Below are 27,600 nucleotides of genomic sequence, written 5' to 3'. Positions count from 1 at the left end.
ATCGCACAAAACTAATGATAATGTTGCTCATAAAACGACGGATTATCTGTTTACATTTGTTTGAGGAACCAGAATATTCATATTCATAATCTGCAAGAGGATTTAACAATCTCACCCATTCAGTCAGTTGTTGAGCTTTGTCCAGGTGTAGGTATACGGATTTTTTAATCAACCACGAATCAAACTCATTGTTCATTAAGCTCTCTCCGAGCCAATTTTAAATCAATTAAATTGATTTAAATCCGATTTCAAGAAATTTTCAGCGAGTTTGAAAATGAGCAAATCAAAAAAATCTGGAGGAAACAGAAGGCGATCGATTCCAACCTCATCAACGTCGCAACATGAAGACCATACGAGCCGTGAAACCCTTTGTCTGAAAGAGCTGAAGCTTTTAATTAAAGGTACTCTAGCAGAATGAATACTAAGAAAACCGTGATATAACCTACTAAAAAATCCATTTAGAATCAGACGAGCAAGACTTGGCTGATTTTGGACCTTTTCTCAATGATCGTTTTCTTCTACACTTTGTGCGTGGACGAAAATTTCGAGCGAAAGAAGCTTTCGCGACGGTACAATCTATATATCTTTGATATTTGATAATTTGTATATGATATCCATACGAGTTGACTCACGCCAAACAAATTTTTTAGCTTAAAAATTATATAAAAGTTCGAAGAGATAAATTCCCAGAAATCTTTAAACCACTCCAACCTTCAAAATCCCTCAGACATAAAAATATTGCCAAAATTTTAAAGAACAAAGACGATCAAGGCCGTCTTGTAATCATCGGGTACACCAGTAAGATGCATGTTTTAAATATATAATCGTCATCAAAATGTCTCACTTTTTGGTCTTGAATTCTTTTGCGTATTCAGAACATTGGGACCCCAAGACTTGTCCTGCAGATGATTTAATAGGAGAGATTTCACTCTACATAGATGAGCTTATGAATATTGAGGACGTGGAGCGACTGGGCATCGTTTTAATTCTAGACTTATCTGGATACGGTTTGAAACACGCTAAAATAGCCACACCCTCTCAAATGCACAAACTTGTCAGCATATTCCATGTGAGATATTCATTTGCATATAAACAGATAAATCAGAATTATTCAAATTTTATTTAGTCTCTCTAGTAGTAGTAGTTATCTAATTTATTTGAACTTGTAATTTCTCAATAGAGTGCATGCCCAGTGAGACTGAAGGGTCAGCATATAATCAACGAAATGTACTTATTCAGCGTTGTGGCCAAATCACTGCTGAAACTTCTTCCGCACAAGATTCAGAATAGGGTAACATTTTCTAAGTGTAAATACATTTTTGATTGTTTTTTAAGTTTGGATAAGCAGATCGGATTTGAATTTTTAGCTGCATTTCCACTCAACCAATATGGTATCTCTGCACAAATTCATTAACCCTGATATTTTACCAAAGTCGTTGGGTGGGAAATTATCAGAGGAAGATGCGCTAATGGATTTAACCGAGTTGGAGAAAAAAATTCGCTCAAATGAAAATTATTACAAACAGTTATCCGAGTAAGTTTATTCCTTCCTGCAGTTAGGTTACGTAATTGACTCTTGTGGCTCAAATTAACTTTACTATTTACACATGAAGAAAATTATAGGTCCTGGAACGACCAAGTTGTAAGTGGTTCTGCCAGTAGTGCAGTACTATCATCTTGGAGTGATCAGAACTAATTAGTACGTTCGTATTTCACGAGATTATTTTTATTTCCATGTTTCTATAAAGTTTTACAAGCTGGAACTTCCAGAGTGACGCGCTACACCGGATTGATAATAACTGGAGGAAGTGAAGGGATCTATTTACAATTTTATGCTTCATTCTTAATGTCTCAATTACAGTTAATTATTTTTCAACCATGAATTTGATGCATTATTTGAATGAATTAATATTTCTGAGTTCAACGAGTTTTAAATACCTACAACAATGAATAGGGAAAGACTGAAATAAAGATATTCATGAAATATATAACACAACACTCATGTACTCAAAAACCGAACATCTTTTAATACATATATATAGGTTGTAAATACATGTATTATGTATTTATTTAGTAGAATAGAAATTACTAAAATTTATTGTTTTGTTTGCGCTCAAAATAATTGTGTATCTATAAACGTAATAATTCTACATTTATGGACTTTTCCTCTGACACATCCATATCATCGCTATTCTTAGAACAGAACATAATAAACATTGACCAACTAATGGACATCAAATAGGTATTTATTGCATAACTACTTATGTATAGATTGGCATAGACATAACAATTGTGCAATCTGCAAAAATATGCTCACACATGATAGACATTTGGCATATGTCGTATATCACGGAACCATAAAATAAATCTTCAAACCCTTGATCTTTCATGTTGGTGTATTGTTATTGTGCATGTCTATGGTTAATACCTAATACCACCACAAATGTATTTTAGTGGTGAAGAAGTCAAGAACTTTAAATAATACATGGCATGTCTAATTTCTGTGATTTTTCCCATTAGCTTCTAAAATTTTAATATATCTACTACATTGGTGGCATTAACTATCTACTGCATCCTGCATATAACTTGTGCAAAAGAGAATCACCAGTTCAACCGTGATAATTATAATGCATAAAATAATGAAACATGGTTGTCCAACCCAAGCCGAAGCAAGTTGGTTTCGTGATTTAAATACATATGTGATGGCCAAATTTTTGGCAACTTCTCCCCACATTTTTTTTTACTAGTTCCTGATATTTTTAGCTCTTTCTCAGCCTTCATACATCAGCAGAAATAGAGTGTGTATTCACTTTAGATAAAAAGGATGATGGCTTGAATTCTTTCCCGTCTGTTCATATACATATTGTACATTCTCATACGTGCATGAGGTCGTGGACACAATAAAAACCTACAGTGCAGACTTCATTTAGCCCGAGTCAGGGTCAGAATCCTATTCTAAATTTTTGTTCGATGACCCAACGCCTATTATCAAATTGTAATGCAAAATGCAACGACGCCGACTGTGTATCTTCAGTTTTCTCGGCAGCACAAGTTGTCACCACCTTAAATATGTTCAAACGGTCACATTTATCCATCATGAAAAATTTCAGTTAGATTAATTTCAAGAAACAATGTGGGCCACTCTGTTGAACCAAATTCCTATAAATGTCTCTCATTAAAATTTGGCACCATTTATCCCTACCACTTAAATGTCCCTTACCGGTCAACCACTACTGACCGAGTATACCCATCTTCGAACTAATCTAAGGCATTGTCGAGATACGAGTTTTAAGCTTGGTTAAAATCAGTTCAGCGGTTCGTCCGCTAGCGTGTCACAGACGAACATGACGATTCCATAAGCTTTAGTTCGGGCTAAAACTTGGTCGTGATTTTACGATCCGTCCCAAAAGTCTTCTTATTATCCGTTCTTTGATATTCCCGCAAGATAAACATTATCGCTTTATCGCTTCCAGAAATGTTCAAAATATGTGTACATAAGGGAACAGCAACTCATTGACTTTATTCTGCATGCATCCGTTTTTAACTCCTCAATTTTGAAGATTTGAATAATACCTTCAACTCGTCCTACATATTTTGCTCGGGTTTTAAGTTAATTTAAGAAAAACTAGTGCAAAAATTATAAAAACCCGACCTAACTAGAATTTTCCATGGGTATTTGAACAATTTTAGTAGTTTTTAGACCTCTGAGGGGGTCTGTATCAGGCGCAAATTAGGTCGTCGAGCTTAACCTCTGAGGGGGTTTACAACACTCACATATCTAAAAGGCATTACAATCATTGTGCGTTACACATACGTCCATATGCACTCCTCCTCACTTCCTTGTTGTAAAAACAAGCTGGCAATTCCGACGCTGCATGCAAATATTCCTTTCTTAGAGGTACACATGTATGTAATGCATTCACACCTTCATCGTCATCGTCATGTTATTTGTATGGGCATGAATATACTAGTTTCGAACACAGACTTTCATTGAAAATAGTCCCGACTTTGCATTGAATCCCAAGCAGCTAAAACTGAATGGTTTTTCTAAAGAGTTTATACAAACTCGGGCTCGGCTTTTCGATGTGACTTTTTCAGTTCGCGTAGAAATTGTCTGGGAACAGAACTACTTCACGATCTGTCTCGTCTCATTTTGGTTAAATACTAAACCATCTCAAGACCATCTCCGAGCTTCTTCTTGTCTCAGCTTCTTGAAACGTTCACGGATTTTCTAATCAAGATTAGAACCTCTTTTGGGGTAATTAACCCCAGGAATATAGTTCTTGTGCTTGTCTGTGCAACCGAAAGAAGAAGAAGGCTAATAAAACGCACTCTCTTTTTGTCAAAACAGATCACTCGAGATCAATATTATTATCATTTAGCATAAGCAAGCAAAATATTTATATAAGTACTGAATCCTCCGCAAAACTAAAGTGAGGTTAATGTGTTCTTCTAATTTGCTCAAATTGTTCACAGTATAAAACTGTCGCCAATGATAAGTGCTTATCTCATTATATGCTCAATCTTAATCTGCTACGTATTGACTGCACATATTGACCCAGTTCCATTTTACACCTACGCAAAGACTAAATCGCTGTGATCTCATCTTATCATCCTGTTTACTAATCCTGTTTACTAATCCTGTTTACTCAAGAGAGAGAGGTTTTAGAGAACGTCACACATAGATACATATTTCCTGTGAGATCTTCTGTGTGATTTGAAGCGTGCCTGGTTTTCGGTCGAAGGAAGGAAGGAATCAGGATAAAGTTTGACGGAACGGAACATCTTCTTCATATTTAACTGACAACGATTATGTCATCTTTTGCAGTCGACTGTTTCTTCGTCACCCAACCTTGTTCATTTTTCGCCATTTAGATTAAGTGAGTTGTAATTATATGAATGTCAAGGTTTGGCATGTGCGCTATATAGGATTTGTTGGCGTCATACATAGGTCACTTTTTGCTGTCAACTTTCAGACATAGGACGCTTGCAGTGATTGATTTTTTTGGACAAATCGCTGGTAATCCATATAGTGCTGTTCCTAAGCATATTGCCCAACGTCAAAATTCAGGAATTAGAGGTTCATACATATGTACATTAATATACTTATTGTACAACTAGCATATTATGAGCTAGATATAAATACAATATTTATTTGTTTGCAGAATTGAATTGCAGATATGATGAAGCCAGACATAAATTATTACGCCCTGTTGGGTGTGACCTCTACAGCAACTCCAGAAGAAATTGTGCGTGCTTATCGCAAAAAAATCTTGGAAGTTCATCTCGACAAAATTGTGCCGGGGCAGGACTCTGATCTCTGCTACAAGACAATTGAAGCTTACCGAGTGCTGTCTAATAGGAAACTTCGGAGCAAGTATGATATTCAACGAGACCCATCTTATAAGGCCGGCGAGCAATTTATCCCTGCAGGATACATTTGCTACGACGTTGGTCAAAGTCAAATGTCCAAACGCGTCTTGAAAAGTATTTTTGACTGGAAGGAAGAGTTTGATGCACTCGGAGATGGGATCAGTGACAACTACTTTGAATGCTTTTCCTCCCTGATGGGACAGGTACTGGAAGTTGAAGAGAAACAAAACGCGAAAGCCCTCAAGGACAAGGAAGACGACTTTTGTTGTGCCGTTTGTGATAAGAAGTTTAGTTCGGAGACACTGCATTGGGAAGAAGTGCTTCAACCATACATTGTCATGTTTTCTGGTGATAACTCCATCAAAGAAGAGGATTTGATGAATATGGGTGTGGGTCCACTTCTCGTGTACTTTGAAAAATTGTGTGGTTCAAATTATTTCCGCTGGGAACCACGATCTCTCCCAAGCACAATTTTGGGACTCTGGGCTTCTGAAGAATGGTGCAAACTTGATAATTGCGACTGCATTTTGGCCAGAATTCTACAAGTCCTCCCCCCAGAGGAGGATTTTTCTTGCACTGAAGAATTCATAGATTTCGTTGGAGAAACTTTTCTCAGTGATAGCGAAACTGATTGGGACCTGTATCCCGAACTCGCCTGCAGAATTCTTATTTTCATTCTTGAAAATCAAGACGACCAGAGCGTGGTTGTGGAGAGGGTTCAAGAGTGTTTGGTGAGAGACGACTGCATGGAAATCATGTATCTAGTGTCAGCTATGAAAAATTACTTGGAGTGCGATCACGAGGAATGGGTCAGTTTGGCCAAGGAAGCTGTGGAAGCAGAACAAGCAGAAATGGCAATGTTATGGACAAAAGTTGCAATTGAGTTTAACGAAGATGAGGACAACGATTATTTCAACGGAATTTGGTAATTTAGTAATAATCTCATAGAGTATCTGCAAATATTTGCGTTAAACTACGTGTTTAGGCAAGAAATTCATACATTGTCATGCCCTATTCCTTTGTAGCTCTTTCTCGCAAATACGTCTGCACATATTTTGGCGAATACATCTTCGAAAGCTTAGTAAGAGATTAATCAAAGATTAGTTAGAGCCACAAGGACTTTCACCACGTTGACCGTGGTTTTAAATTGTACCTTCTTCCATTTCTTTAAAGTTTTCCAATTTCTTCAGATGTGTCGATACATATTACCATTAATTTTTTATTAAATCATTTGTCCGTTATTCCACTTTGGCTTACGTAGTCCTATTTTTCTTCATAGAAAGAAGCACGTCTTAATTCTGGCACGTTTTATTCAATACATTTATTTATACATTCAGTAATCGTTATTACTTATCGAAACGTTTAATTTATTACTTCCTTGATGATAAATAGGTACAAGTTGGGACTCCAGCTGTACAAAATTGACCCCGTGCTTGCCCACTTTTGTTTCCTGTACCAAGGATATGGCGACGAAGAAGACACGGCGTATGAAGATTGGACGGATTTAGGGGACGACTTTTGCGACAAGGGCGAACATTACGCAGCAATCGAGTATTATTTATACGCAAACTTGAATGCAAAACGAAGAACCAGCAGTCGAAACAATAACGATAATTCTGATTCCGAGGACGATTATGATGAACTAGAAAGGTTGATGGTCAAGAGCAAAGCCCAGCTAAAGAAAGGGGACAGAACGAGTTCCTCCATTTACAGAAATATTTATCACTCTCTTAAAGCCAAATCTTTGCTTGGAAAACTTTCGCAACGAAAACGAAACGATCCACGTTCCGAGTTTGACTTTGAATTAGAAGAATTGATCAAACTAATTAGCGACCTTGACACCACGAATCCCATCGAAGGATACAGGATCATCACGCGAACTTGGCCAAATGCGTTTGAATCTCCAGTTTGTGCAGGCATTCACAAAGGCACGATTAATTTTATGAGAAGGGGTCGCATGACTACTTCCGGCTTTAGCCTAATCCTGGGCGCACTCCATTTCATTCCCGACGAGGAGGAGGAAGACGAAGAAATATTTGAAGAGCTGCAAGTCGAGTTGGCCGGTGAATGCAACGCTATGATTGTTAGGCAAACTAAAAATTGCATGAAAACCAGCGATTTCAACTTGCTGGCAGATGTCCTCGTGTTTATGTCCAACTCCGCAGAGTCTCGATGTCTGCCCGGAGCCCTAACACTCTTGGCAGAAATGGACACGGAAACACAAAAGCAGTCGATTGAAAAGAGTCCACATTTGAAAGCCATGAAATGCTTGATTGAAGGGACGGTTTCCAAAATTCAAAAGAATTGGATGGCTGCTATGAACCACTATCAAAATGCCCTTCTCAGTAGTCCTGAATGTATGCATCGAGTTCTGCCTTGCATTTCAAAACTAAGTCAGGACATTGAGTTCCATGAAGCCATCCTATCTCAAGTGACATCAGAAGTGAAAGACTTGAAAGAATGCTTCGATTGTGAAGAATATCCGGACGTGGAAACGTTCAACCGTAAAAAGTCTAACCGAAATTCTCTCGTCATTTCAGATGTATCTCCACAAGTAGATTTTGGTTACAAACACTCCATCTCAAGAATTCAAGTGGATCCTGACAAGTTGGCAGCTCAACCACCTCCGCAAGAAGAGGAAAATCGGGACGAGCCCCCACCCATTGAGACAAACACTCCTTTGGTCACTCTTGACAAGGTAAATTAAGCATAATTTTATAACAAGAAATCAAACTTCGAATCGTATCATATTATACATAATATTTTCTTAGAATGAGGAAGCCATCGGGTCCGGAAAGAATCAGGGCCAATTGAATGCAGCATTGTCGTACATCGATCTACTGAAAGCTCTACCCCTTCCATTCCAACCAGGGTATGAAAACATCCAAATATTAATAGGATCACTTTTGCTTATCCAAATTACGTAGTAATATGCCTGAGCAACTCTGTCTATGTTCGGCAGAAACAAACCACTAAAGGGTCTGTGGGGTACCACGTCACGAAAAATTTGACACTTTGTTGTAATCTAAAAACATTAATAGAAAATTTGTTTTCCTATAAAAGTTTTCAATATCTGGCCTCTGTTACCTGTTACTAACGGGTGAAACCCATTAATGGGAATACCTTGTCTGCATATCTGTATGCACGACAAGTTGACAAGAGATGCGAATTTTCAGATGCGGTATTCACCAATGTGTTTCTAATTCGCCCGGACGTTGCAATTTCGAATATGGTGATCATATTCGATCATATGCACAACTCCTGTCCTGCGGCGTGGGTCGAAATTTGAAAATTATTTTTTATTTTTGGATATGCCTTTCATAGGGTCGTTCTACCTTGGATACGACTATGTGACCCTGGTGGGTGTGCCGAAGGTTCGTTCCCAGCCACATGAGGTGAAAACAGCTTCTGAAAATTTGCATCTGTTCTCAACTTGTGCATACAGATAGACAAGGTATTCCCATTATGGGTTTCACCTGTTACTAACAGGTCACAGAGGTCAGATATCGAAAAATTTTATAGGAAAACTTCTATCAATGTTTTTAGATTAGGACAAAGTTAGTATTAAATTTTCGTAACGTGGTATCCCCGCAGATCCGTTTTTTGCTATGACCCCTCTCTGTTCCTGCCGGGCACAATACACGAATCAAATTTATATATATAAATTTATAGGCCGATCGTAATGGCTGCTTCTCATTTTTTGCGTGCCATGGACGAGACAACAGACGCAGGAAGCTTGTTCGCGTACCGGAACGCCATCATGCAAATGGCTGAAAATCTTTTGAAAATTGATCGTAAAACGCAAGCAACTATACAACACGGTCTCACTCACAAGGTAAGGATTAACTACAACATGATGATATAAATATATTTAAAAAATCAATACTAATTGTAATTGTTAATAATTCAAAAGTTTTTTTTCTTATCACACAAGCACATGTTATCCGTGCTGTTAGCAGCACATGAAAAGCTGTCCAAAGCTGTCAGACAGAAGGTGGTGGTGCCCGAGAGTGAAATAAGTGATACTGGAAGTGATTCAGACCAGTCGTCTGAAGAAGATAATGAGGAAAGCGACCTGGAAGACGAAAGTGACACGGACAAAAGTGAGAATTTATGCGACAAGAACGAGAAGAAGCCTCGCAAGACAATCAAGAAACCCAATTCCGAGGAAGATGATTCAGGCAGCTGCAGTAGCTCGGCCGGCAGTGATGACGAAGAGTCAAAAGAGAAAAATAAAAAATCCACTGCACCAAAAAATCGTAAACCGAAACGTTCATCATGCTATCAAAAAGTTAAAAAACCTGGAATTGACCTCATTAAAACTTCAGATGCTCATTTAATCTCAAGATTTCTTAAAAATGTTGTCAACTTTCCCAAGATTGAACCCCTCGCCAATATCCCGACCCTCAATTGCTCTGATCTTGTGTACGTTGAGACACTCGGGAATTCATTCCTGAGCCAATTTTGTAACGAGAAAGTTGGACAGAAGAACCAGTCCCTAAAAATTCCTAAGCACCTGCACGCCTACACCCACTTTGTGGAGGTGTGGAAAGGACGTTCTCAACTAAGCAACTTTTTCTCCGCGAGACTCAAGGCGATGGAAGAGTTGATAGCGTTAAGGGGCTGGGGGCTCGAGGATGTTGAGCAATTAATGGGATATCGACTTCTCAACCTCACAGATGATGGGTGGAGTTCAGAGTATAGAACTGAACTAAAATTTCCAAATCCCCCAAAATCATATAAAACAATTTGTGGATTTAAGCTTGAACATAAAACTGGCAAAATTTCGTTTCTCCTGGTAAAGGACAAGCATACCGCGTACACTTTTGGGAACCTCTTTGACACTCGGGACATTCAAGAAATTTTTTCTAATGGGATTGAACCCAAGGACTGCACATTGAGCTTGGACAATCCTGATTCTCATTTGAGATCACACCCCTTCAAAGAGGCCAAATTCTCTACGTCAAATCCTGACGTGGCAAGCTTTCATGTGCCAAATTTTTTCAGTACCTTGACTAGAGCTGCACTTCTCATATGCCATTTATGCAGCGGACTGGAAATCTCGTGTAAATCTCCGTTCGCCATGAAACCCACAGACGAAGGCCTACTAATTCGACTAGAAGAACACTTGCAACATATTCTACGACCGGCAAAAGAACGAAGGAATGAGGATGAGATGGCTGCACTCCCAAAAATGCCAGATTTGGACATTCCAAATAGATTTTGGCTCAATTTGACTGAAATATTTGAAGAAGACGAGGAAGATGAAAATAGTTTTACGTACAAAGTTGGCGAAGTAAAAGCTCAAGTTAAATTAAATACGTTGATCCTTACGCTAAACGGGGCGAAATCAATTCTTTCTCCGGAAGGCGAATTTGCCCGAGATTTCACCAAACATTATGATGAAATTGGGAAGTTTTTCCCGGAACTGCTCAGACTAAAGGAGCTTGTCAAAATATCCTTGATTGGCAAAAAATTACGACAAATTTTAAGAGAGAATGAAATACTCCTCAAACAGAATGGAAAAACCAAGGAGGAACAAGTACGAATTGCAATGGTGTGCCGATCTATCCGTGAACTTGGAATCTATTTGGAGGAGGACGACGAAAAGACAAAAGTAGTTCCGGGGAATTTCACAGACTGCAATTGGTTCGTTTTTTATTTACAATACTCACAAATTCGTCAATTTAGTGTTCTGAAATTCGTTCGTTAGATCTGATGACTGTAATATGTTTTTTTCTTCGTTTCAGGTTGCCAGCTTCGTTTTGCAATAATGTCGATTCTGAGATTTATGAGGTTACTGCAGGGGTGAAGATCAACCCTGAAATCACATACTTTCCCGTCACCCTGCCAAAGGACTGTGTTGTTGTGAATGCCAAAGAGCTGATGGCCAAAAAGAGACTTTCATTTATGCGGAGATAAGCATTTTATTCGCAAATAAGATCTGTCATGCAGAGTGCATCGGAATTATGCACATACGTTTAACATATTTATTGTTAGTTTTATGAATTATTATTATTACACCAATTCGTGGATGATCTATTTGTTACAAATTGAATTCAATAATAAATTGGTTTCTGTGAAATAAATGCATGCGTGATATGAGTGCAATTTGTAATATGTATATGTTTTAGTCATGGTCAAGTCTCAAGTTGAGAGTCTCAACCCACATCAAATGTCAAAAAGCTCATTATTATACATATCTTTGGAAGCACTCATTCACTCCAGGTCATCATATTTTTAATTGTATATGTAAATGCAAACAAGTCAAGAGCTTGGTCGACGTATAAATTGGTAGTAATCAAAAATATTCATAAACATTAAACAACGAGTACTTATGCATAAGTACACATATCTTGTGATCGGCCATGAAGGATGGATTAAATACGGCTGATTGACGACTATGATAAAAATGCTGTACTCGGTTATGCATGTATGTTACATTTACATAGTACAAATGTGCTGCATGTCATATGTGTAATACATATGTGGCAAGTTGATGTTATATTAGACAGAATACATGATAATAAAGAGTCCGATTTTTCCAGCTACCGGTCCATGTGATAGTGTCTACATGCATAAATATCTGATGATGTGCTTTATCCCACTAATAAAATGCTACCAGGGCGCATAAACTTTTTGTTGTCCGTGGTTTCTCTTAAGGGGGTGATGCAGGGATGAGCATTTTTTCAAAAAAATTAAAAAATTAAAAGTTCGGGAATTGCATGCAATTTTCCCATGAATTTGGTTGTCAACCAAATTTTACAAATGATAATATTCTGCACCACGGGCTTCACCCGACCCATATGGCCCCCACTGGTCATCCACTTGACGGATCTTATCAGTTGTCGAACATTATTCCTCATCTTCAGAGATGAAGACCAAGACAAGATTTATTTATTTCGTTTCTAATATGTGGTTGACAACCAAATTCATGGAAAAATTGCATGCAATTCCCGAACTTTTAATTTTTTAATTTTTTTGAAAAAATGCTCATCCCTGCATCACCCCCTTAAGAGAAACCACGGACAACAAAAAGTTTATGCGCCCTGAAATGCTACCCATAAAAATCAGTACACAGTAACTCGTGCTGTGTCTCTGCATACATATATATTTTAAGTCGTTTTCGATAGTCAGAAATTCCTGTCACCCAAGCTACAAAGATAAGAAAAGTTTTAAAAGTCTTTGGCTATCAGACCCTTATGTATAAGTATGTATACTTCCGAGGATTAGTACTTACTTGCAAGGACGACATACATACATAGATACATGTTTCTACAAGTTCAGACGATGCCAAAACCTCACATAATCACTTTCCCCATAATCTTGATAAAATTTCAATTTATTTCTCTGATTATGTGTATGCTATGCTATGATGACTTTATACATGGATTCCTTAGTTGTAACATTTTAATTTTCTTTGTGCGGACGAGTTGGCCATAAGTACATAGGAGCAATTGTTAATTGATAGTAAATTGCATAAGTACGCAATCAATAAACTACTTAAATTCAAGTGAGACTGACATGCGACAGTGGATGGCCTTGAGTTAAAACGACAATTTTGCATGCAAGTAGTAGCATACACATGAGACAGTCTTCAAAGCTTGATAGATACTAGTATATGGATCGGCATTTATCCACAGAAAGATATAGCAGACAAACTCTAACTCTTATCAATATTTTAACTAAAAAGTTCAAAATTTTAAAATCGAATTGTATCGTCGTTTGTTTGATACTTTGTGTTTCAGGAGGATGGCTGAACTTGTGGAAGGCGAGTGGAAAGACTTTGTCTTTAAAATGGCCAAACCGGAAGATTACCCCAAAATACTTGACCTGCTTCGGAAGAATTTCTACCCGAATGAAGTGCTGTGCAGTAAATTGTGCAGCGGAGAGGAAATGTTTAACGAAATGGCGGAGGACTTTGCCCCCTGGGTTGTGCTAGCACTGAAGGACAATCTCAGCTTCTTTGCGGAACACAAAGAGACGAAGGAGGTACTTTTTAATGTTTAATGAAGCGCACTACTCACTAAATAAATTACATAATTAATTAAACTTTTTGAAAAGGTGGCTGGTGTTCGTGTTTCCTCCTTAACCAAGAAAGGAGAAAATCCAGACTTTCCACCAATGAACTTTCCTGCCAATCCCATAATAATCAATTTCCTAACGAAAGCGAGCGTACAGGCGGATATTTTTTCAGTTTATCCCGATGTTGACGCCTTTGCAGATTTTTTCATGACTGCAACCGCTCCACAATTCAGGGGTCAAGGCTTGGCTACTGAGATGTACAATCGAGCAATTCTGCTATTCCAGGCAAATGGAATACAATTGTGTAAAAGTGTCCTGACAAGCCCGTGGACTCGAAAAGCATGTAAAAATCTCAACTTTACGGAACACGTGAAACTTTTGTTGCAAGATTATAAGGATCAAGATGGGAAGCAATTTTTTCCTGATGCAACTCCAGATCAATTTATCACGGTTGTGTCCAAGAGAATATAGGCAATAATCATGTTAAACTGGACATTCAATAATTAAAGCTTCAAATATTACATTTATATTTCAAAAATCAATTTTTGGATAACAATTATTATTCCCACAGAACATAGCAATAATGCATATGTATGCATACTTAAGTAACATAATGAAATTAACCTAAGATGTTTAAAAGAGCTTTACACAGATTTCTTTGCTTGAAGCCATTATAATATTATAATAACCTGTCAAAAATATAAAACAAATAAAATGTAAAGAATAAAGAAAACCTAGTCCGACAGAGGTATATGCATAAATAACACCTGCTGATTGTCAACGACGTAACAATAGTCACAGTTCATGTAGATATAATTATCGGATACTAAGATTGTCGCCGAGTTAGTTAGCTTTTCTCGAATTTTATTTACCAACCAGCAGGAGTGCCAGTATTCGCAAGCCTCCGCATTCGCCTGAAAAGAGATACAAAAGCAGAGCTTTTTAATTAACGCAAAGAATAATTAATTAGTAATTAATAATTAGCGCTGACATCTTTAATCTAATTAATTATCAATTTTTAATTAGAGAGCTTCAACTAATTAATTATAATTACTAATTAATTACTTCTAAAAAAAGTAATTAATTACTTCTCGAAAAATAATTAATTAGTTAAAAAAAGAATTGTTTTCAACGCAAATTTACAAGCTACAATATAAAATTACGGACGGCAGAAATAATTACCGGCAACAATTTATAATAATCGTTACATTTTAACATCGCCCATATTTCGGATACATTTATGTATCCTTTAATTGATGGAATGATTATAATCAGTCCATCAAGTAAAGTTCAACTGGAGCTGATGATGGTATTTGAGTATTGACATTGTTAGTTTGTTAAGATTTTCATATTAATTTTTGAGAATATCGTCTTCCATTATTGGCACTTATATACTTTACAGTATGCAGTTATTTATTGTAACAAAGTTGAAATTATTGCATGAAATTTAATTATGAGGGCTTGAAAATAAGTCATGTAGAATAGGAGAGTTGCCAGATTAAAAACCGCCACTTTACCAGGGAAAACGAAACAGCGCAAACCAGATAAATCTCAAAAATTAAGTAATTAATTAGTTAATTAATTAATTGGTTAAAATATCACGAAACTAATTAATTATAATTGACTCAGTTTAATTACTCTAGTAAGGTAATTAAAACTAATTTATAATTGTTAATTAGCTGAAAATTGGTAATTAATTAGCAAATTAATTGATTTCACTAATTAATTAAAAAGCTCTGTACAAAAGTAGCTAACGTTGTTGAACAACCCATTTAAATAATTATTATCATGAAAGCTAAATGTCTAATTTCGTGGTTTATAACTTACCTTGTGTTTCGGTCAAGATCGCGAATTTTCTTGTCCATCTCACTTTCACTCAATATTTCAATCGATGGGGCCCACCCCTCACATTCGGATGGATGTCTGCAGGGCATAATGAAATGTGTTTATTTATTTACACAAAGTAAAGGTTTAAAGTACCTGAAAGGCATGCCAATTGTTGGGAGAGGTTTATCGCTGAAGGCATAGGTCTTCTGAAACCAGGATAGCTGACCACGAATAGAGTATGAAACAGCTATGACAGATAATAAAATCATTATAAGTAAAGTTTGTATTTGAATGAATAAATTTTTGGGTATGATCGATAAAAATCCTTATATATTTATACCGGTTATAAACTCTCCAGAAAGACCTAATTCACAACAATAGCGGGTTGCAAATTTTTCCGGTGAGTTTTGCACTTCAGACATGTCCCATTCAACTTGGTCAACAAGTGACACATTTCCGATATGAATATTGAGCTAAAATTGAAATACGCATGTCGTTAACATCTAATAAAGAGTCTCATTTAGAATGGATGCTGCGGCAAGGGTATTGGCCATTTTGCATCTATTCCCCGGACCTCTTTCTGCAAATATTTTGACATATTCTGACGTCCTAAGAGTCGGAGGGACCGTCAGTCAAATTTCGCTGACCCACACCCCCTCGGGGATAAAGTGGACCCCGGGGGGTGCGAATAGATGCAAAATTGCCAATACCCTTGCCGCAACATGGGATGGTATCAAAATGTGTCATTATGATACCTTGATTACAACCCGTTGATCTGATTGTTGCCGTATGAGATCTTCAGCATCCACGGGGAAGGATTCCAATTGTTGTCTTATGGACTGTGCAATTGCAGGGACGAAGTGCTGTGCATTTAGATCCAAATCATGACATAAAACTTCACCAAATTGTTCTGGCGTTATGTGTGCTTCTGAAAATCAAAGGTGATGACATTTCTGGCCTATTATTAATTAAGCCAAAATCACATACCATTTTTGTTCCAAGTGAAAGTATCTCTTAGTTTTTGTCCTTCTATATCCATATCTAATCTATGAATAACATCATAATAATGCATAATTAAGATAAATTAAAAAGTATATAATTCAGTAATATTACTAAAAACAATAGGCGCAAATTCAGAATATGTATTACCTTATAGGCACTAATAGTTCCTTCACAGCTGCATTATTTGACATGGAAGTCGCATCTTGATCCTCAAGGCAAAATGGAAACATTGGGACCCGTTTTGCTTTAGACCTTTGAATCGGAGTTGCTTGGGGGACTGCGTCCAAATGCGAAGATGTAGGTAAGGGCGGCACATAATGCACTGGTTTCTTGATTTTTGGATCCCTTTTTTAATACAACACAATTTCAGCTTGATACTATTTCTTAATTTTTTTACATGAACTTGATGCTAATGAATTTTATTAATTAAAAATAATAATTCCTGTACTTTCCAGGACCTGCGTCCATGGAGGGAACGGCAAGGGTTGATGATTTATACTTTTCATCATTCCCTTCGATAATTTCTTCCACTTCTGATTGTCTTAGTAGTGAAATGTTTGAAGTTTGAATGTGCTGACTTAACCCTAAAATTTGACATTAAAAAACATTTACATATTAACATATATACAGTTTGTTTTGTTTAATCCTAATTCCTAAATTAATGTAGTTACCGAGTTCTCCTAGCTTTTTTCTTTCATCATTTTTGAGCATTCGGCGACTCAGACCTGGATATTTTTTATACAGCGAACCACGGAAGCACCTGAGGTAGTTTCCAACCTAAGTGCAGTAACACCAATTAATTCATTAAAATTAGAACATGTTTTTTAATAATTCAATAAATAACTTGAAAATTTCAAGTTGAAATTGTGGAAAATATATTACTTCAGAGCCAATACAAAACCACTCTCCATTTTCTTCAAGCTGAAAGCTAATAGGCTTATCGCCATATGTTCGGGACGCCATTTTGTGGTCTTATCAGCTTACAAGAAATATAACAAATTTTTGGAAGAAATTTATCATTACATATTTTTTTGACACCGCACTCTCTTTGCACATATTGAGATTTTTATCACGATACCCCAAATCGTTTGACAACGTCGATACCAAAAAAGGAAATCTCTGCTAAACAAATCAAGCTGATTCAATCAAACCAACACAAGTATCCAATCCAAAGTAATCCAAACCCAGTTAAATATATAGCCTCCAATAAAATAAATAATTAGGTGCTAATTAATTATGCATAAATATCGGTCAGTATAAGTATTTTTTCCACCCAAATTCAACTAAAGTGAACCAATTTGCATGCAAACTTACATTATTTTTTGTTGACGCAGGCAGATTCACTACACAACTTGACAATTGGGACAATTGAGCTCAGGCCATAGGCAAAGCCACTATATGACAAGGATGTAGATACTGGGCGACGGAAACGACTACGGTCAATACTGCCACCAATTTGAGCATCTTATTCACGTAACATGTCAGATAGGAACGCAAGAGACGACGACGGTCAACGGCCCCTGGCAGTAGCGGCAGAACGAAATGTTAACAAGAAGCATTTTAATTCTACTGCAAACCTGAGTTACTGGTCCAAGATATTGGCATATGTTTTAAAAACGGGTAATGGAGCTGATCTTGTTCTCATCGCACGCGAAGGAGACAAAGAGATACGAGTACCTGTTGCTTCTACTCTGATCGCCCTAAGATCTGACGGGTTGGCGAGGATTGTCGATGGTTTGCCTCCCACTGCAACCGAGGTGCTTTTACCCGACGTGACCCCTGGGATTTTAAGTCATGCATTGCACGTATGAGATATTATTCGAGTATTGATTCTGATATGACATAGACAAGACATGTCTCTAACATCTACTAGTATGCTTATCTAATGTTGTATTTTGTATTTTTTTAGTTTATTATGGTTGGTGACCTGAAGAAAGGAATTAGTGAAAGCAACATATTTGGGTTGTTGAATTTTCATCAACATTATCCCACTAGCGATCTATTCAACACTTGCCGATCAACTTTGAAGAAACGATTGAAAGTACCCAATGCTATTAGGATCTGGAGGAAGGCCGTTGAATATAACATAGCGGACTTGGTGGAAGCGTCGCTGCGTTATATTTTTAGGTGACATTTATTATTAAATAGACATACATATTATCATTACATGTTTGCTGAAAATATCAGAAATTGCTGAATAACGTAAGAATGCTGAACGTATAAATTATAATAGAAACTCCGGATCTATTTTGGCAACGGATGACTTCTTCAACATTACAAATGCCGAGTTGCTGAAACTCTTGGAAAGCGATAATCTCAATTCCTCAGAAATCGACATTTTTAATTCCGTATTGAGGTAATGATAATGACTAAATATTAAATATGCAAGCTTGTTGCATTGTTGTAAATGTGACGTTGTATTGTTTGTAGGTGGGGAACGTACCAACTTCAAAGGAATCTAGAAGACATCCCACAGGGTCAGTCACAGCCTGTTCCTAATGCTGCACAACTTCGGGAAATAATAAACCCATTAATCTCATTAGTACGATTTCCGTTGATGACCTCTGAAGAAATCGCACAAGTTGTTAAACCATCACAGATTCTGACCAATGAAGAACGACTTGAAATTTATGATTACATTTCTGCCTCGGATACTGCGAAACCCACAATTTCCTTTAACACAAATCAAAGAGTCTATCGTTCGCCGGTGCTGGCCACAACTTTACAAAACCTATCAACTCATAATATGGATATTAGCGATCAAGCCCTTGATGCCACTGCTACCACAACACCCAATGGCATCCTGATCATTCCAATCTCACATATTGATACACAAGCTCAGACTAATGCAACAGCAACTATCCGTACTGCAAGAGCTGAAGTTCAAGATTCTACAGTCGGAAACAATGTGGGAGATACAACATTGTCAATTTTCCATTCCATGACTCACACATTTGCATCCAAACAAAGGCACACACACACTGGTATATTTTTTAAAAGTTTGTAATATATTTAAATTGATTTCATGTGTATGTATACTTGATTTCGTGGTTTGATTACACCTACAGTTCAGAATGCAAACGTACAAACCGCTTCTACACACTCAGCAGATCCGCACTTGTCGTCTGAAGAATTGCACCGAAAACTTGAGCGAGCACCTAGCGCAGATACTTTGGATTCTACCGCAAGTTTATTTTACGATAAAAGTAATTGTGTATATCAGTCATGGGAGAACTTTGTACACCATTTGGCGGATAATGACGAACAAGCTCTGGATTCTACGTTCAAAATCAGATTAAAGGATGTGACGTTGAGTAATAATCACGATTATCCCACAGTGGTGCTCAAAAACCTCAAAACAATTATACTGGATCTGAACTTGCCATATAATATTGGCACTGGTGGAAGGAAAGCATATGAACGCGAGCTTCTAAGATTCGAAAAGTCCTTTGACATTAAGAGATATTTGTTTTATCGGAAAAGTTCCCAATATTTAAACAAGGAAATCAACTTGGAAGAATTGTGGGACAATGTTCAAAGAAGTAAAATGTCAATCAAAATTATCATTAATGGCGTAACAATGCTCCGAATGAACGAAAATAATAAGGAAATTGCTATTGGATTCCGGAACGACTCGGACCTAATTTTGTCGGGTGTATGGAGCGGAATATTGAAATTAAGCCTCATGAAAACCGACGTTCCTAACTTTTCAAGATTTCCGTGCAAGAATTTAAAGGAACTCCTGTTTTATAACGTTTGGGCATTGTCATCAACTGACGTCAAAGAATTTGTCAGAAAGTGCTCATCGCTTCAGTCGTTTTGTTGCTGGGTTGTATGCCCTTGGTGGGAAAACATGAAGAAAAGTGCGTGCAACAATGCTCCACCTCCACATAGTCCAACGGAATTGGATATGAAGACTGACTTGGTTTCTAAAAATCTGAAACACTTGGCTTTGTACAAGGTAGTATTGACAGTGCCCCCGAAAACTGTGAAACCCCATTTGACTGACTTATTTTTGGATACCTGTTTCTGGCCTGCCAACTTTGGGAATAATTTCGGGACAATATTTCCAAATTTGAGACGATGTGCTCTTATATACAAGGATGAGCATCACCGGGTTCGTCAAGACTTCAAGTCAGCTATCACCGTCAGAATGGTCCATAATCTTATCCATCTTAACCACATTGAGTGGATCCGGATTTTTGGATTGGATTGGAATGAACGATATTTAGCAGAACAGAAAGTCACGGCAAAATTATTGCGGAGCAGCATCATTCCAATCGACGAGACGGAAGTCGTTGAAGTGAGAAATATTTTGGTAGGATGTAATATTCATGACGATGCAAAGAACTTCATTCTTGAAAGAAACCTGACAACAGCAGCAGATTCTCAATATATTTGGTCAGGACTACAGTTAAATGAGAGAGAGCCAACAGAAAACGACAACGGGTATTGGGATTTCATGGACCAGCTTGATTACGGCTACTATAAGCTAGATAATTTCTTTAAGAGTCATCAAGTATTCCAAAATAATTTTGTTTCTAATTTGGGACTGCCCTAATAGTTTTCTGATTTTCTACTGTCGGGAAAGAAATCGGTTGTCTAAGGTTCCTAAATATTTTAGCGTTTTTCCGTGGAGCGTATTGTGTGGTTTGTGTTTGCATAGGAATCTTGGGGTTGTATCAGTTTATCATCAATTATTATTTTTGTTACTACTGCAGATTAGACTGCAAGATGTATCTAAAACCTTGACTGTGCTAGTTCATAACTTGTGATATTACTAATTAACTTTGACATGATACTATTATCAATATAGCAGTATTAACTACTAATGCATAGAAAATATTATTTTCTAGTTTTCTACTAATTTTTCTACCAATTACGTGATTATTAGTTTAGCTTTTGGATTTCTTCTAGAGGTGGAAGAGATTTTTATCGTACAAAATACACGATTGTTAAGATTCAATTTGCGCATACCATCTTCCATAAGAAATTGAAAGTTTATTAATAGGACGTCATTTACATAAAATGGATTTTGTATTCTATCCATGAAATAAAATGAATATTTACTACAAATTTCCTGTTGTCTCTATCGCATTTTCTGAGGTTTCGTCATTCACTTCTTGCATTTTGTCTTTACTAATTTCGCCATTGTTATGAAGTTCCAATTTTCGGAGCCCAATATTGTCACTCCCACCTACCGTAATCCGAGTGGTCGTGCTATTTGCGGTCATCACAATAGCTGATTTTATTTCTTCAATATACTCATTTACGTTGACACCCATCTCGGCTTGATCTAACCCTTCACTCTCGTCTTTGGGATCAGCTCTAATGTGAAGTCCGGGTATTTTATTGATAATAAAAAGCAGAAGGGCCGTTACAAAGAAACTCCACGCCATGCCGGCCACCGTGTCAATGAGTTGGATTCCAACCTGTTTCCAATTACCGTCCAGCCATCCGCCTTCAATTACACTTCCATCGACCCCCGCGATAGATTTCTGAGCGAAAATTCCCGTGAGAATGTTGCCAACAACGCCTCCAATACCATGTACGCAAAACACGTCAAAGGAATCGTCAACCTCGACTCGTAATAAAAATCCCTTAAAGTCCATACAAAAATGACAAATGATGGCCCCAACTACACCAAATACAAGACTGGAAGTGGGTGACACGTATCTGAGAACAAAATCAGGTGCAATTTTACTCAGGATGCATTTCATGCATTTTTTACAAATTTCATAATAAATATCTACCCTGACGCTGGTGTAATTGCAACCAAGCCACATATTGATCCTGTACAAAATCCCAACGCCGACCACTTTCTGCCGTGACGAATGTAATCCAAAATCCCCCAAGTGATTCCTCCTAGAAAAAAATTGAAAAATTTTGTACTACGTATGAAGTATTGAAAATTATTAAATGGCAAATTATCGCCTCACCCATGGATGCCGAAATGTTTGTAGTAACAAAAACAGTGACTGCTCTTAAGTTTGGCGAAATTCCAGAACCTGCATTCGCTACCAGCCATCCAAACCAGATAAAACTTGTCCCCAAAACGACATTTGTCATATTGTGGGGTGGTTTTTCGGTCGGGTCTTTCCTGTTTCCCACCATATATGCAAATGCAAGAGCCGCTGCACCCGTAGACAAGTGAACTATATAACAGAATTTACCATGAATTATTTCCGATAATGACTGCTTTAACTGGAGTACGGATACCTGGAGTACCACCGCCAAAATCTAACGCCCCCAAGACATATGTCCACCCATTTTGGTTCCAGGTCCAGTACGTTAAAAAATCGAAGCAAAAAGTGGTCCAGAAAAAAATGAACACGATGGTGGGAAGGAACCGCGTCCTTTCGGCGACGCTTCCTAAAATGATGGTGGGCGTGATGGCAGCAAAGAGACCGTACCAAATACTTACAAGAAGCGTGGGGATTTTCGGGTTGCCGGGATAAGGTTGGTCAGTATTGGCAAGAAACAAGTGGTCCAATCCACCTTGTTATTTAATAATGATAATAGTGAGAACAATTATAGCATTGATATCACGTCCAGCATACCTATGATGGGATTCCCTTTCGTGCTTAAACATAACGAGAATCCGATCAAGTACCACTGCAAGGACAATAATCAATTTCCTCAATGACCACTCAAACCGTCATCGTCAATTTTTTATCTACTTAACATTAAGTGCTTACTTGAATGCTAACTACGGCACATGTCCATAGACAAATCATGAGAAGGCTGAGGGAACTCTTGGACCGTGCCACGCCGCTATAGAAAAAACCCACTCCTGGAACTACACATTTTTCATAATAATTAGAATTTGGCAATTTGTCAAAGTCAAAAAATTTGAAAAATAACATGTGCTTGTTTGTACTCATGATCCACGTGATGGCTGTGCATGCCATGAGCCACGCCATTTCGCCAGAATCATACTGCGACGGACTACCAGAACTGGTCAGGTTTCCGTTATTACCATTGCCCGCAGGATACAGAGTTTTGTCATCCATGTTTTCTGATGATGTGGCGATTTCTTGGGTGGCCGGAGTGGTCAGCGATATTATAGAAATCAGTGCCGAGATATTTTCCGGGGGCACTGTGAAAAATTGGTGAATCGTTTAGAAATATACCAAATATATTAAAGATCTTGTCCCTTCTCTCACTGTGAAATTGCTGGAAAAACTTTTCAAACTTGTTTCTCATTAGATGTTATATGCCTTAATTGTGTTACATGTCCAAAAATAATTTGATTCAAAATTGACCTTAACACTTTGATAACTAACAAGTGAGTGGAAAAGTCAAGGAATGTGCATGCACATTATAATAATGGATAGTAATGAGTACATTTACCTCAAAGTGTGAGAAATTACTCTAATTTTAGAATACAAATTTGTCAATTCCGGTTTGTGGCAAGTCTGGATGTAAATGACCAAAATGCATGTAAGTGGAGATACATACATGTGTAGATAGATACAAAAGGCGTTAGGACATGGTTTTGACGAATTCATACCTTAATTGCAGGATGGTTTTTAGTTGTAGAGATTTCTAACATTTTTTATGTGAAAGCCCATGTCTTAAACTATAGATAAACATATCTGGCTTCCGATTTTGTGTACTCTGCGAAATGAGGCAAGGTCAAATTTGGAGAGGTGTCCGTTTTTAGTTTTCCAAACCAGCGTTCTTATAAAATGGCGTTGAACAAAATATTTTTTTCTGAGGTCCTGGTGCAAAAATCGTCTTTGCAACTATTATCAAGGGACTTAGCATGCTTTTCACTATATAAAACCACTTTTGTATCATGCTTATCTTTTAAGTCCCTCTTGTAGTCTAGCTTCATACTTGTCCTAATGGAATGCTCTCGTGAACGCAACTCCTCGACTTTTAAGGCCCCCACATTTTACGACTTTGATGCTAAAAATCCCTAACGTGGTTTTTATCCAAGGTGCATATAGTATATTGCACTGTAAGTACTTTTGACAAAATTTTGATAAGTGGTTATACCACACGGGCTGAGTTTTCATCAGACCTTATAAAATTTTTGGAAAAGTTCCCGTCGTTTTCGATGTTGAACTTCAGAAATAATTTAACTAACCAAAACGCAATAATTTTATTATTTTGTCACATGTACCTTGTAGATAAAATAGTTCTGCAGTAGGGGGCACAAAAAAGTTATTAAAATTTGTTTTCAACAAAATTTGACGATTATTTTCCCAAATTAGTTCACGAGTTTTTTACTATTCCCCGTCAGCTGATTAGCTAGGGTCGTTCTCCAAAACTGTTTACACAAAATCTTCACTGTTTAATTTAATGTGACTTGGGACACTTAGAACTTTGCCCTCAACCTTCATTTGACCGAGTGGGTCCGCTTTCAAGGTCAGCAGGTCAATTTTCCTGTGCACGGTCCGATTTACCACTTTTCATGAAAAATTATCAGCGACGATGGAGGCCCAACGTTTTGTAATTCATGTAGATTCTTTTATTATTACATGCAATGATTATCTAGAGTTGTAATATTAACAATCATTCACCTCTGACCTCTTAGGTTATCATGCTATATGAGTAAATCAGTTTGGAAAGTGTTTTTTTGGCTCCTTCCAACTCTAGGGGCACTGGAGGGGGCATTTATAAAGCTATCGGACTAAAATTTTAAATATATCTTTTTGAGAGTATTATCTTGCAACTGACCAAAAATCAGTTCAAAATTCAACTCCCTGCCAGAGATATTCACCCGCGAATTCGTCAAAACCATGTCCTAACGCCTTTTGTACACACACGAAATGATAGATCGAAACGTCTGCATGGACATTTTGTCTACAATAAAATAAGGAAAATAACATATTTTTCCACGCTTGTAAATAATAAAAACTACTCTAAATTTCCTAACTTTAATCCAAAATAATTACCACAAATTTGATGCCTACGTCTACCAATACGTCTACTGTCTGGCGACGAATACAAGTATTATTATCAAAATTACCATTGATTTGTTGCTTTTGGACTAACTGTATGAATACAGTGACAAATTAGGTTTATCGAATCCAGGAGATATTAAATTTAAATAATGAAATTAGCCCATGAGGCTTGATATAAATAGTACATTAACTCTCGTAACAAATTACACTTTTACACTTAACCACATCACATCACAATCAAGGTAAGCTGTGGCTGCATGTAAGTACATGTATACATGCAGAGGTTGATTAACCTTATAAAAACTAATTAATTTTGACCTGGATACCATTTAAAAACGGAATTAAAAATGGTTTCTATTGCATTTGGGGGCGGATTTACTGGGGGGCAGCATACCATTGAGACCGACTTGTGGGGCGGTGATAAAATCAGTTGGGGACTGAATTAATGCAAACCGATTTTGAATATTCTACTGATGCAGTTATGATTTATTAGAGACCTGGAACTGATTCGACAACAAAAATTATAACATAATACATTTTTAACATGAAATTGCAACTGAACAAATGAACACACGATATTAATTTTGATAAAAAAATCGGATTTGATTTTGATAGTACTACAAAAATAAACTAAACGAATAAATCGTCATCATTCATGTCATCAATTTGATGACACTGATTTTGGGATGCATTTTATATTTTAAACAAGTTATTAGCTATAATTTTGTCCTTCAGTGTTCTGTGACTTGTTCCGATCGGTGGTGACACTATTGCGAATATATTAGCTAAAGAGAACGTTGTGATAATTAAAAAAAAATATGAACTGTATCATATTTACAACATGATACAGGTCAGAGGTCAACGCCGACCAATTTATTAGCGGCGCCAATGTTGGATAATTTTTCGGGGGCGCGGCGTGACCTCTGATGCACTTCCTCCGAGTTCCTCCCCCCACTACAACTACAACTCTAAACTCTAAAAAAATTAGTTCAGGCTTGAAGAAAAACTAACGACAAATAAGGAGGAAAGAATGGAACTGAGAAAATTTTCTCGGTCATTTTATTTTTATTTTTTCCTACACCTTATTGATGTAGCCCGGCCTCAACGGAATTCTGTAACCATACACCTTATTGGTGGAATCCGTCGCCAACGAGAAAAAGTTGGCCTACACCTTATTGGTGTAGTCCGTCGCTAAGGCGAAAAATTTGGCCTACACCTTATTGGTGTAGTCCGTCGCCAAGAGATCGAAATCGCCCTCCACCTTATTGGTGGAATCCGTTTTTAAAAGGTTAATAAGAATTATTGCAGTGTATCCGTAGTTACTGAATCACACACTTTGCTCGTGATTAAGAAATCACAAAAAGCTGCAGCCATTTTCACCTTATGTACGTCGAGACACGTTGATAGACTGATGAGAGCCAGAAAATGTAAAGGAAAAAGTCTCATCATCCTGTATGCACAGACAGCTAGGCCAATTCTGCTAATGCAAATTAAGGATGAAAAAAATAGTTGCTTGCATGCAAACTTGAAACCCTAAATATTCATGAGGCACGCAACGAACGTGATACAATAGGCGAAATTAAAAGATTTTTGCAGGTTCCTCCGCAGAACTTAATGCAGTTTTCGTGTATTCCAGTATATGCATACAGAATGGGTATCAGTACCCATGAAACATAGAATATCATTCTGATATCTTCCACATGTCATTTTAAGACGTCGACTGATATCTAGTTAAGGATATCACATTGATGTCCATAGGATATCTATAGCAGACATGTGTGACGTCATGATATCCTAAATGTGTCACTTAACTGACTTGCTGATGATATCATTAAAAAGACAAACTAATGATATCAGAATCACATCTTCAGCTGATATCAGATTTATGACGTGTTTCTGACATCAAAACAGCCCAACTTTGTAATCGGGTGCGGGGTATTGCACCATCCCAATTAATTTTTCTGTAGTAGATAATATTCTATATTTCCGGTCTCATTAATAATGCGAAAAACCGTTGTAGGAAAGAGACGTATATTACAACGTGCTAAACAAGAATTTAAAAAAGTATCCATTAATACATTTCGCCAACCGCCACCCCCCACTTTAATACAACCCGCCATAGTTTTAGAATATCATGGAGGTCAGGAAACATATAATATTTCTGGTTCAAGTGCTTCTGAAAGTTTCGACGACATTACTCCTGAATTTAGTAGTGATGATAGTGATCAAGCGGAAGTAATTCAACCACCCCCAGATGCGAGTGCTACATCAATTTTGGAGAATTTGAAATCGTGGGCATTCGAACACTCTGTGAATCACACTCAACTAACAGCGCTTTTGAAAATTTTAAAGGTTCACGATTGTTTTTCTATATTCCCAGCTGATAGCAGAACACTTATTAAACAATTAGATATTTGTGTACCTACCGAAATAGTTCCACCGGGTGAATATGTGCATT

General features: G+C 37.3%; 6 protein-coding genes across 16 annotated transcripts; 4 read left to right on the top strand and 2 right to left on the bottom strand.

Annotated features, from left to right (window-relative positions):
• The first annotated feature begins 105 nt into the window (after positions 1 to 105).
• LOC110851599 (alpha-tocopherol transfer protein) lies at positions 106 to 2,228 on the top strand. Of its 6 annotated transcripts, none has more exons than XM_035854025.1 (8): positions 106 to 401; positions 463 to 569; positions 651 to 798; positions 876 to 1,069; positions 1,181 to 1,291; positions 1,368 to 1,534; positions 1,624 to 1,642; positions 1,749 to 2,228. In XM_035854025.1, exons 1-8 carry the CDS (start codon positions 275 to 277, stop codon positions 1,773 to 1,775), a joined length of 900 nt encoding a protein of 299 aa, XP_035709918.1. In that variant the 5' UTR covers positions 106 to 274; the 3' UTR covers positions 1,776 to 2,228. The 6 variants fall into 6 exon arrangements, 5 of the variants coding, with proteins under 5 accessions (XP_035709918.1, XP_035709917.1, XP_035709916.1 ...); XM_035854024.1 differs by having other exon boundaries at positions 1,624 to 1,699; positions 1,771 to 2,228; XR_002548068.2 differs by having other exon boundaries at positions 107 to 401; positions 1,614 to 1,699; positions 1,771 to 2,228.
• Positions 2,229 to 4,101: 1,873 nt separating this feature from the next.
• Positions 4,102 to 11,468, top strand: LOC110851597. 2 transcript variants are annotated; one of them, XM_022099450.2, is made up of 8 exons: positions 4,102 to 4,880; positions 4,977 to 5,080; positions 5,166 to 6,298; positions 6,766 to 8,071; positions 8,145 to 8,245; positions 9,046 to 9,208; positions 9,308 to 11,022; positions 11,124 to 11,468. In XM_022099450.2, the coding sequence occupies exons 3-8, from the start codon at positions 5,181 to 5,183 to the stop codon at positions 11,293 to 11,295; spliced, it is 4,575 nt and encodes a 1,524-aa protein (XP_021955142.2). In that variant the 5' UTR covers positions 4,102 to 4,880; positions 4,977 to 5,080; positions 5,166 to 5,180; the 3' UTR covers positions 11,296 to 11,468. The 2 variants fall into 2 exon arrangements, with proteins under 2 accessions (XP_021955142.2, XP_035709905.1); XM_035854012.1 differs by having other exon boundaries at positions 4,952 to 5,080.
• Positions 11,469 to 12,851: 1,383 nt separating this feature from the next.
• LOC110851596 lies at positions 12,852 to 14,135 on the top strand. Its single transcript, XM_022099449.2, has 2 exons — positions 12,852 to 13,365; positions 13,438 to 14,135. Exons 1-2 carry the CDS (start codon positions 13,126 to 13,128, stop codon positions 13,867 to 13,869), a joined length of 672 nt encoding a protein of 223 aa, XP_021955141.1. The 5' UTR covers positions 12,852 to 13,125; the 3' UTR covers positions 13,870 to 14,135.
• Positions 13,922 to 17,302, bottom strand: LOC110851595 (SWI/SNF-related matrix-associated actin-dependent regulator of chromatin subfamily B member 1). Its single transcript, XM_022099448.2, has 10 exons — positions 17,110 to 17,302; positions 16,899 to 17,004; positions 16,676 to 16,811; positions 16,375 to 16,572; positions 16,213 to 16,271; positions 15,981 to 16,153; positions 15,566 to 15,698; positions 15,379 to 15,472; positions 15,226 to 15,321; positions 13,922 to 14,312 (listed from the first exon to the last, which is right to left on the bottom strand). Exons 1-10 carry the CDS (start codon positions 17,188 to 17,190, stop codon positions 14,267 to 14,269), a joined length of 1,122 nt encoding a protein of 373 aa, XP_021955140.1. The 5' UTR covers positions 17,191 to 17,302; the 3' UTR covers positions 13,922 to 14,266.
• Positions 17,303 to 17,347: 45 nt separating this feature from the next.
• LOC118436288 lies at positions 17,348 to 21,303 on the top strand. 2 transcript variants are annotated; one of them, XM_035854013.1, is made up of 6 exons: positions 17,348 to 17,477; positions 17,562 to 18,032; positions 18,137 to 18,354; positions 18,461 to 18,583; positions 18,658 to 19,211; positions 19,296 to 21,303. In XM_035854013.1, the coding sequence occupies exons 2-6, from the start codon at positions 17,706 to 17,708 to the stop codon at positions 20,786 to 20,788; spliced, it is 2,715 nt and encodes a 904-aa protein (XP_035709906.1). In that variant the 5' UTR covers positions 17,348 to 17,477; positions 17,562 to 17,705; the 3' UTR covers positions 20,789 to 21,303. The 2 variants fall into 2 exon arrangements, with proteins under 2 accessions (XP_035709906.1, XP_035709907.1); XM_035854014.1 differs by having other exon boundaries at positions 17,368 to 17,477; positions 17,566 to 18,032.
• Positions 21,194 to 26,693, bottom strand: LOC110852401 (ammonium transporter 1). Of its 4 annotated transcripts, none has more exons than XM_022100469.2 (9): positions 26,478 to 26,693; positions 25,208 to 25,435; positions 23,108 to 23,326; positions 22,926 to 23,026; positions 22,788 to 22,842; positions 22,447 to 22,725; positions 22,167 to 22,382; positions 21,981 to 22,092; positions 21,194 to 21,903 (listed from the first exon to the last, which is right to left on the bottom strand). In XM_022100469.2, exons 3-9 carry the CDS (start codon positions 23,238 to 23,240, stop codon positions 21,297 to 21,299), a joined length of 1,503 nt encoding a protein of 500 aa, XP_021956161.1. In that variant the 5' UTR covers positions 23,241 to 23,326; positions 25,208 to 25,435; positions 26,478 to 26,693; the 3' UTR covers positions 21,194 to 21,296. The 4 variants fall into 4 exon arrangements, with proteins under 4 accessions (XP_021956161.1, XP_035709909.1, XP_021956162.1 ...); XM_035854016.1 differs by having other exon boundaries at positions 26,466 to 26,484; XM_022100470.2 differs by lacking the exons at positions 25,208 to 25,435; positions 26,478 to 26,693 and adding an exon at positions 23,581 to 23,772.
• Positions 26,694 to 27,600: the final 907 nt, after the last annotated feature.

The sequence above is a fragment of the Folsomia candida genome, unplaced genomic scaffold (genome assembly GCF_002217175.1).
Source record: "Folsomia candida strain VU population unplaced genomic scaffold, ASM221717v1 Fcan01_Sc007, whole genome shotgun sequence".
NCBI classification, from domain to species: domain Eukaryota; kingdom Metazoa; phylum Arthropoda; class Collembola; order Entomobryomorpha; family Isotomidae; genus Folsomia; species Folsomia candida.
Note: the sequence above shows the minus strand (reverse complement) of the source record. Positions and strands in the feature narration are given on the sequence as shown.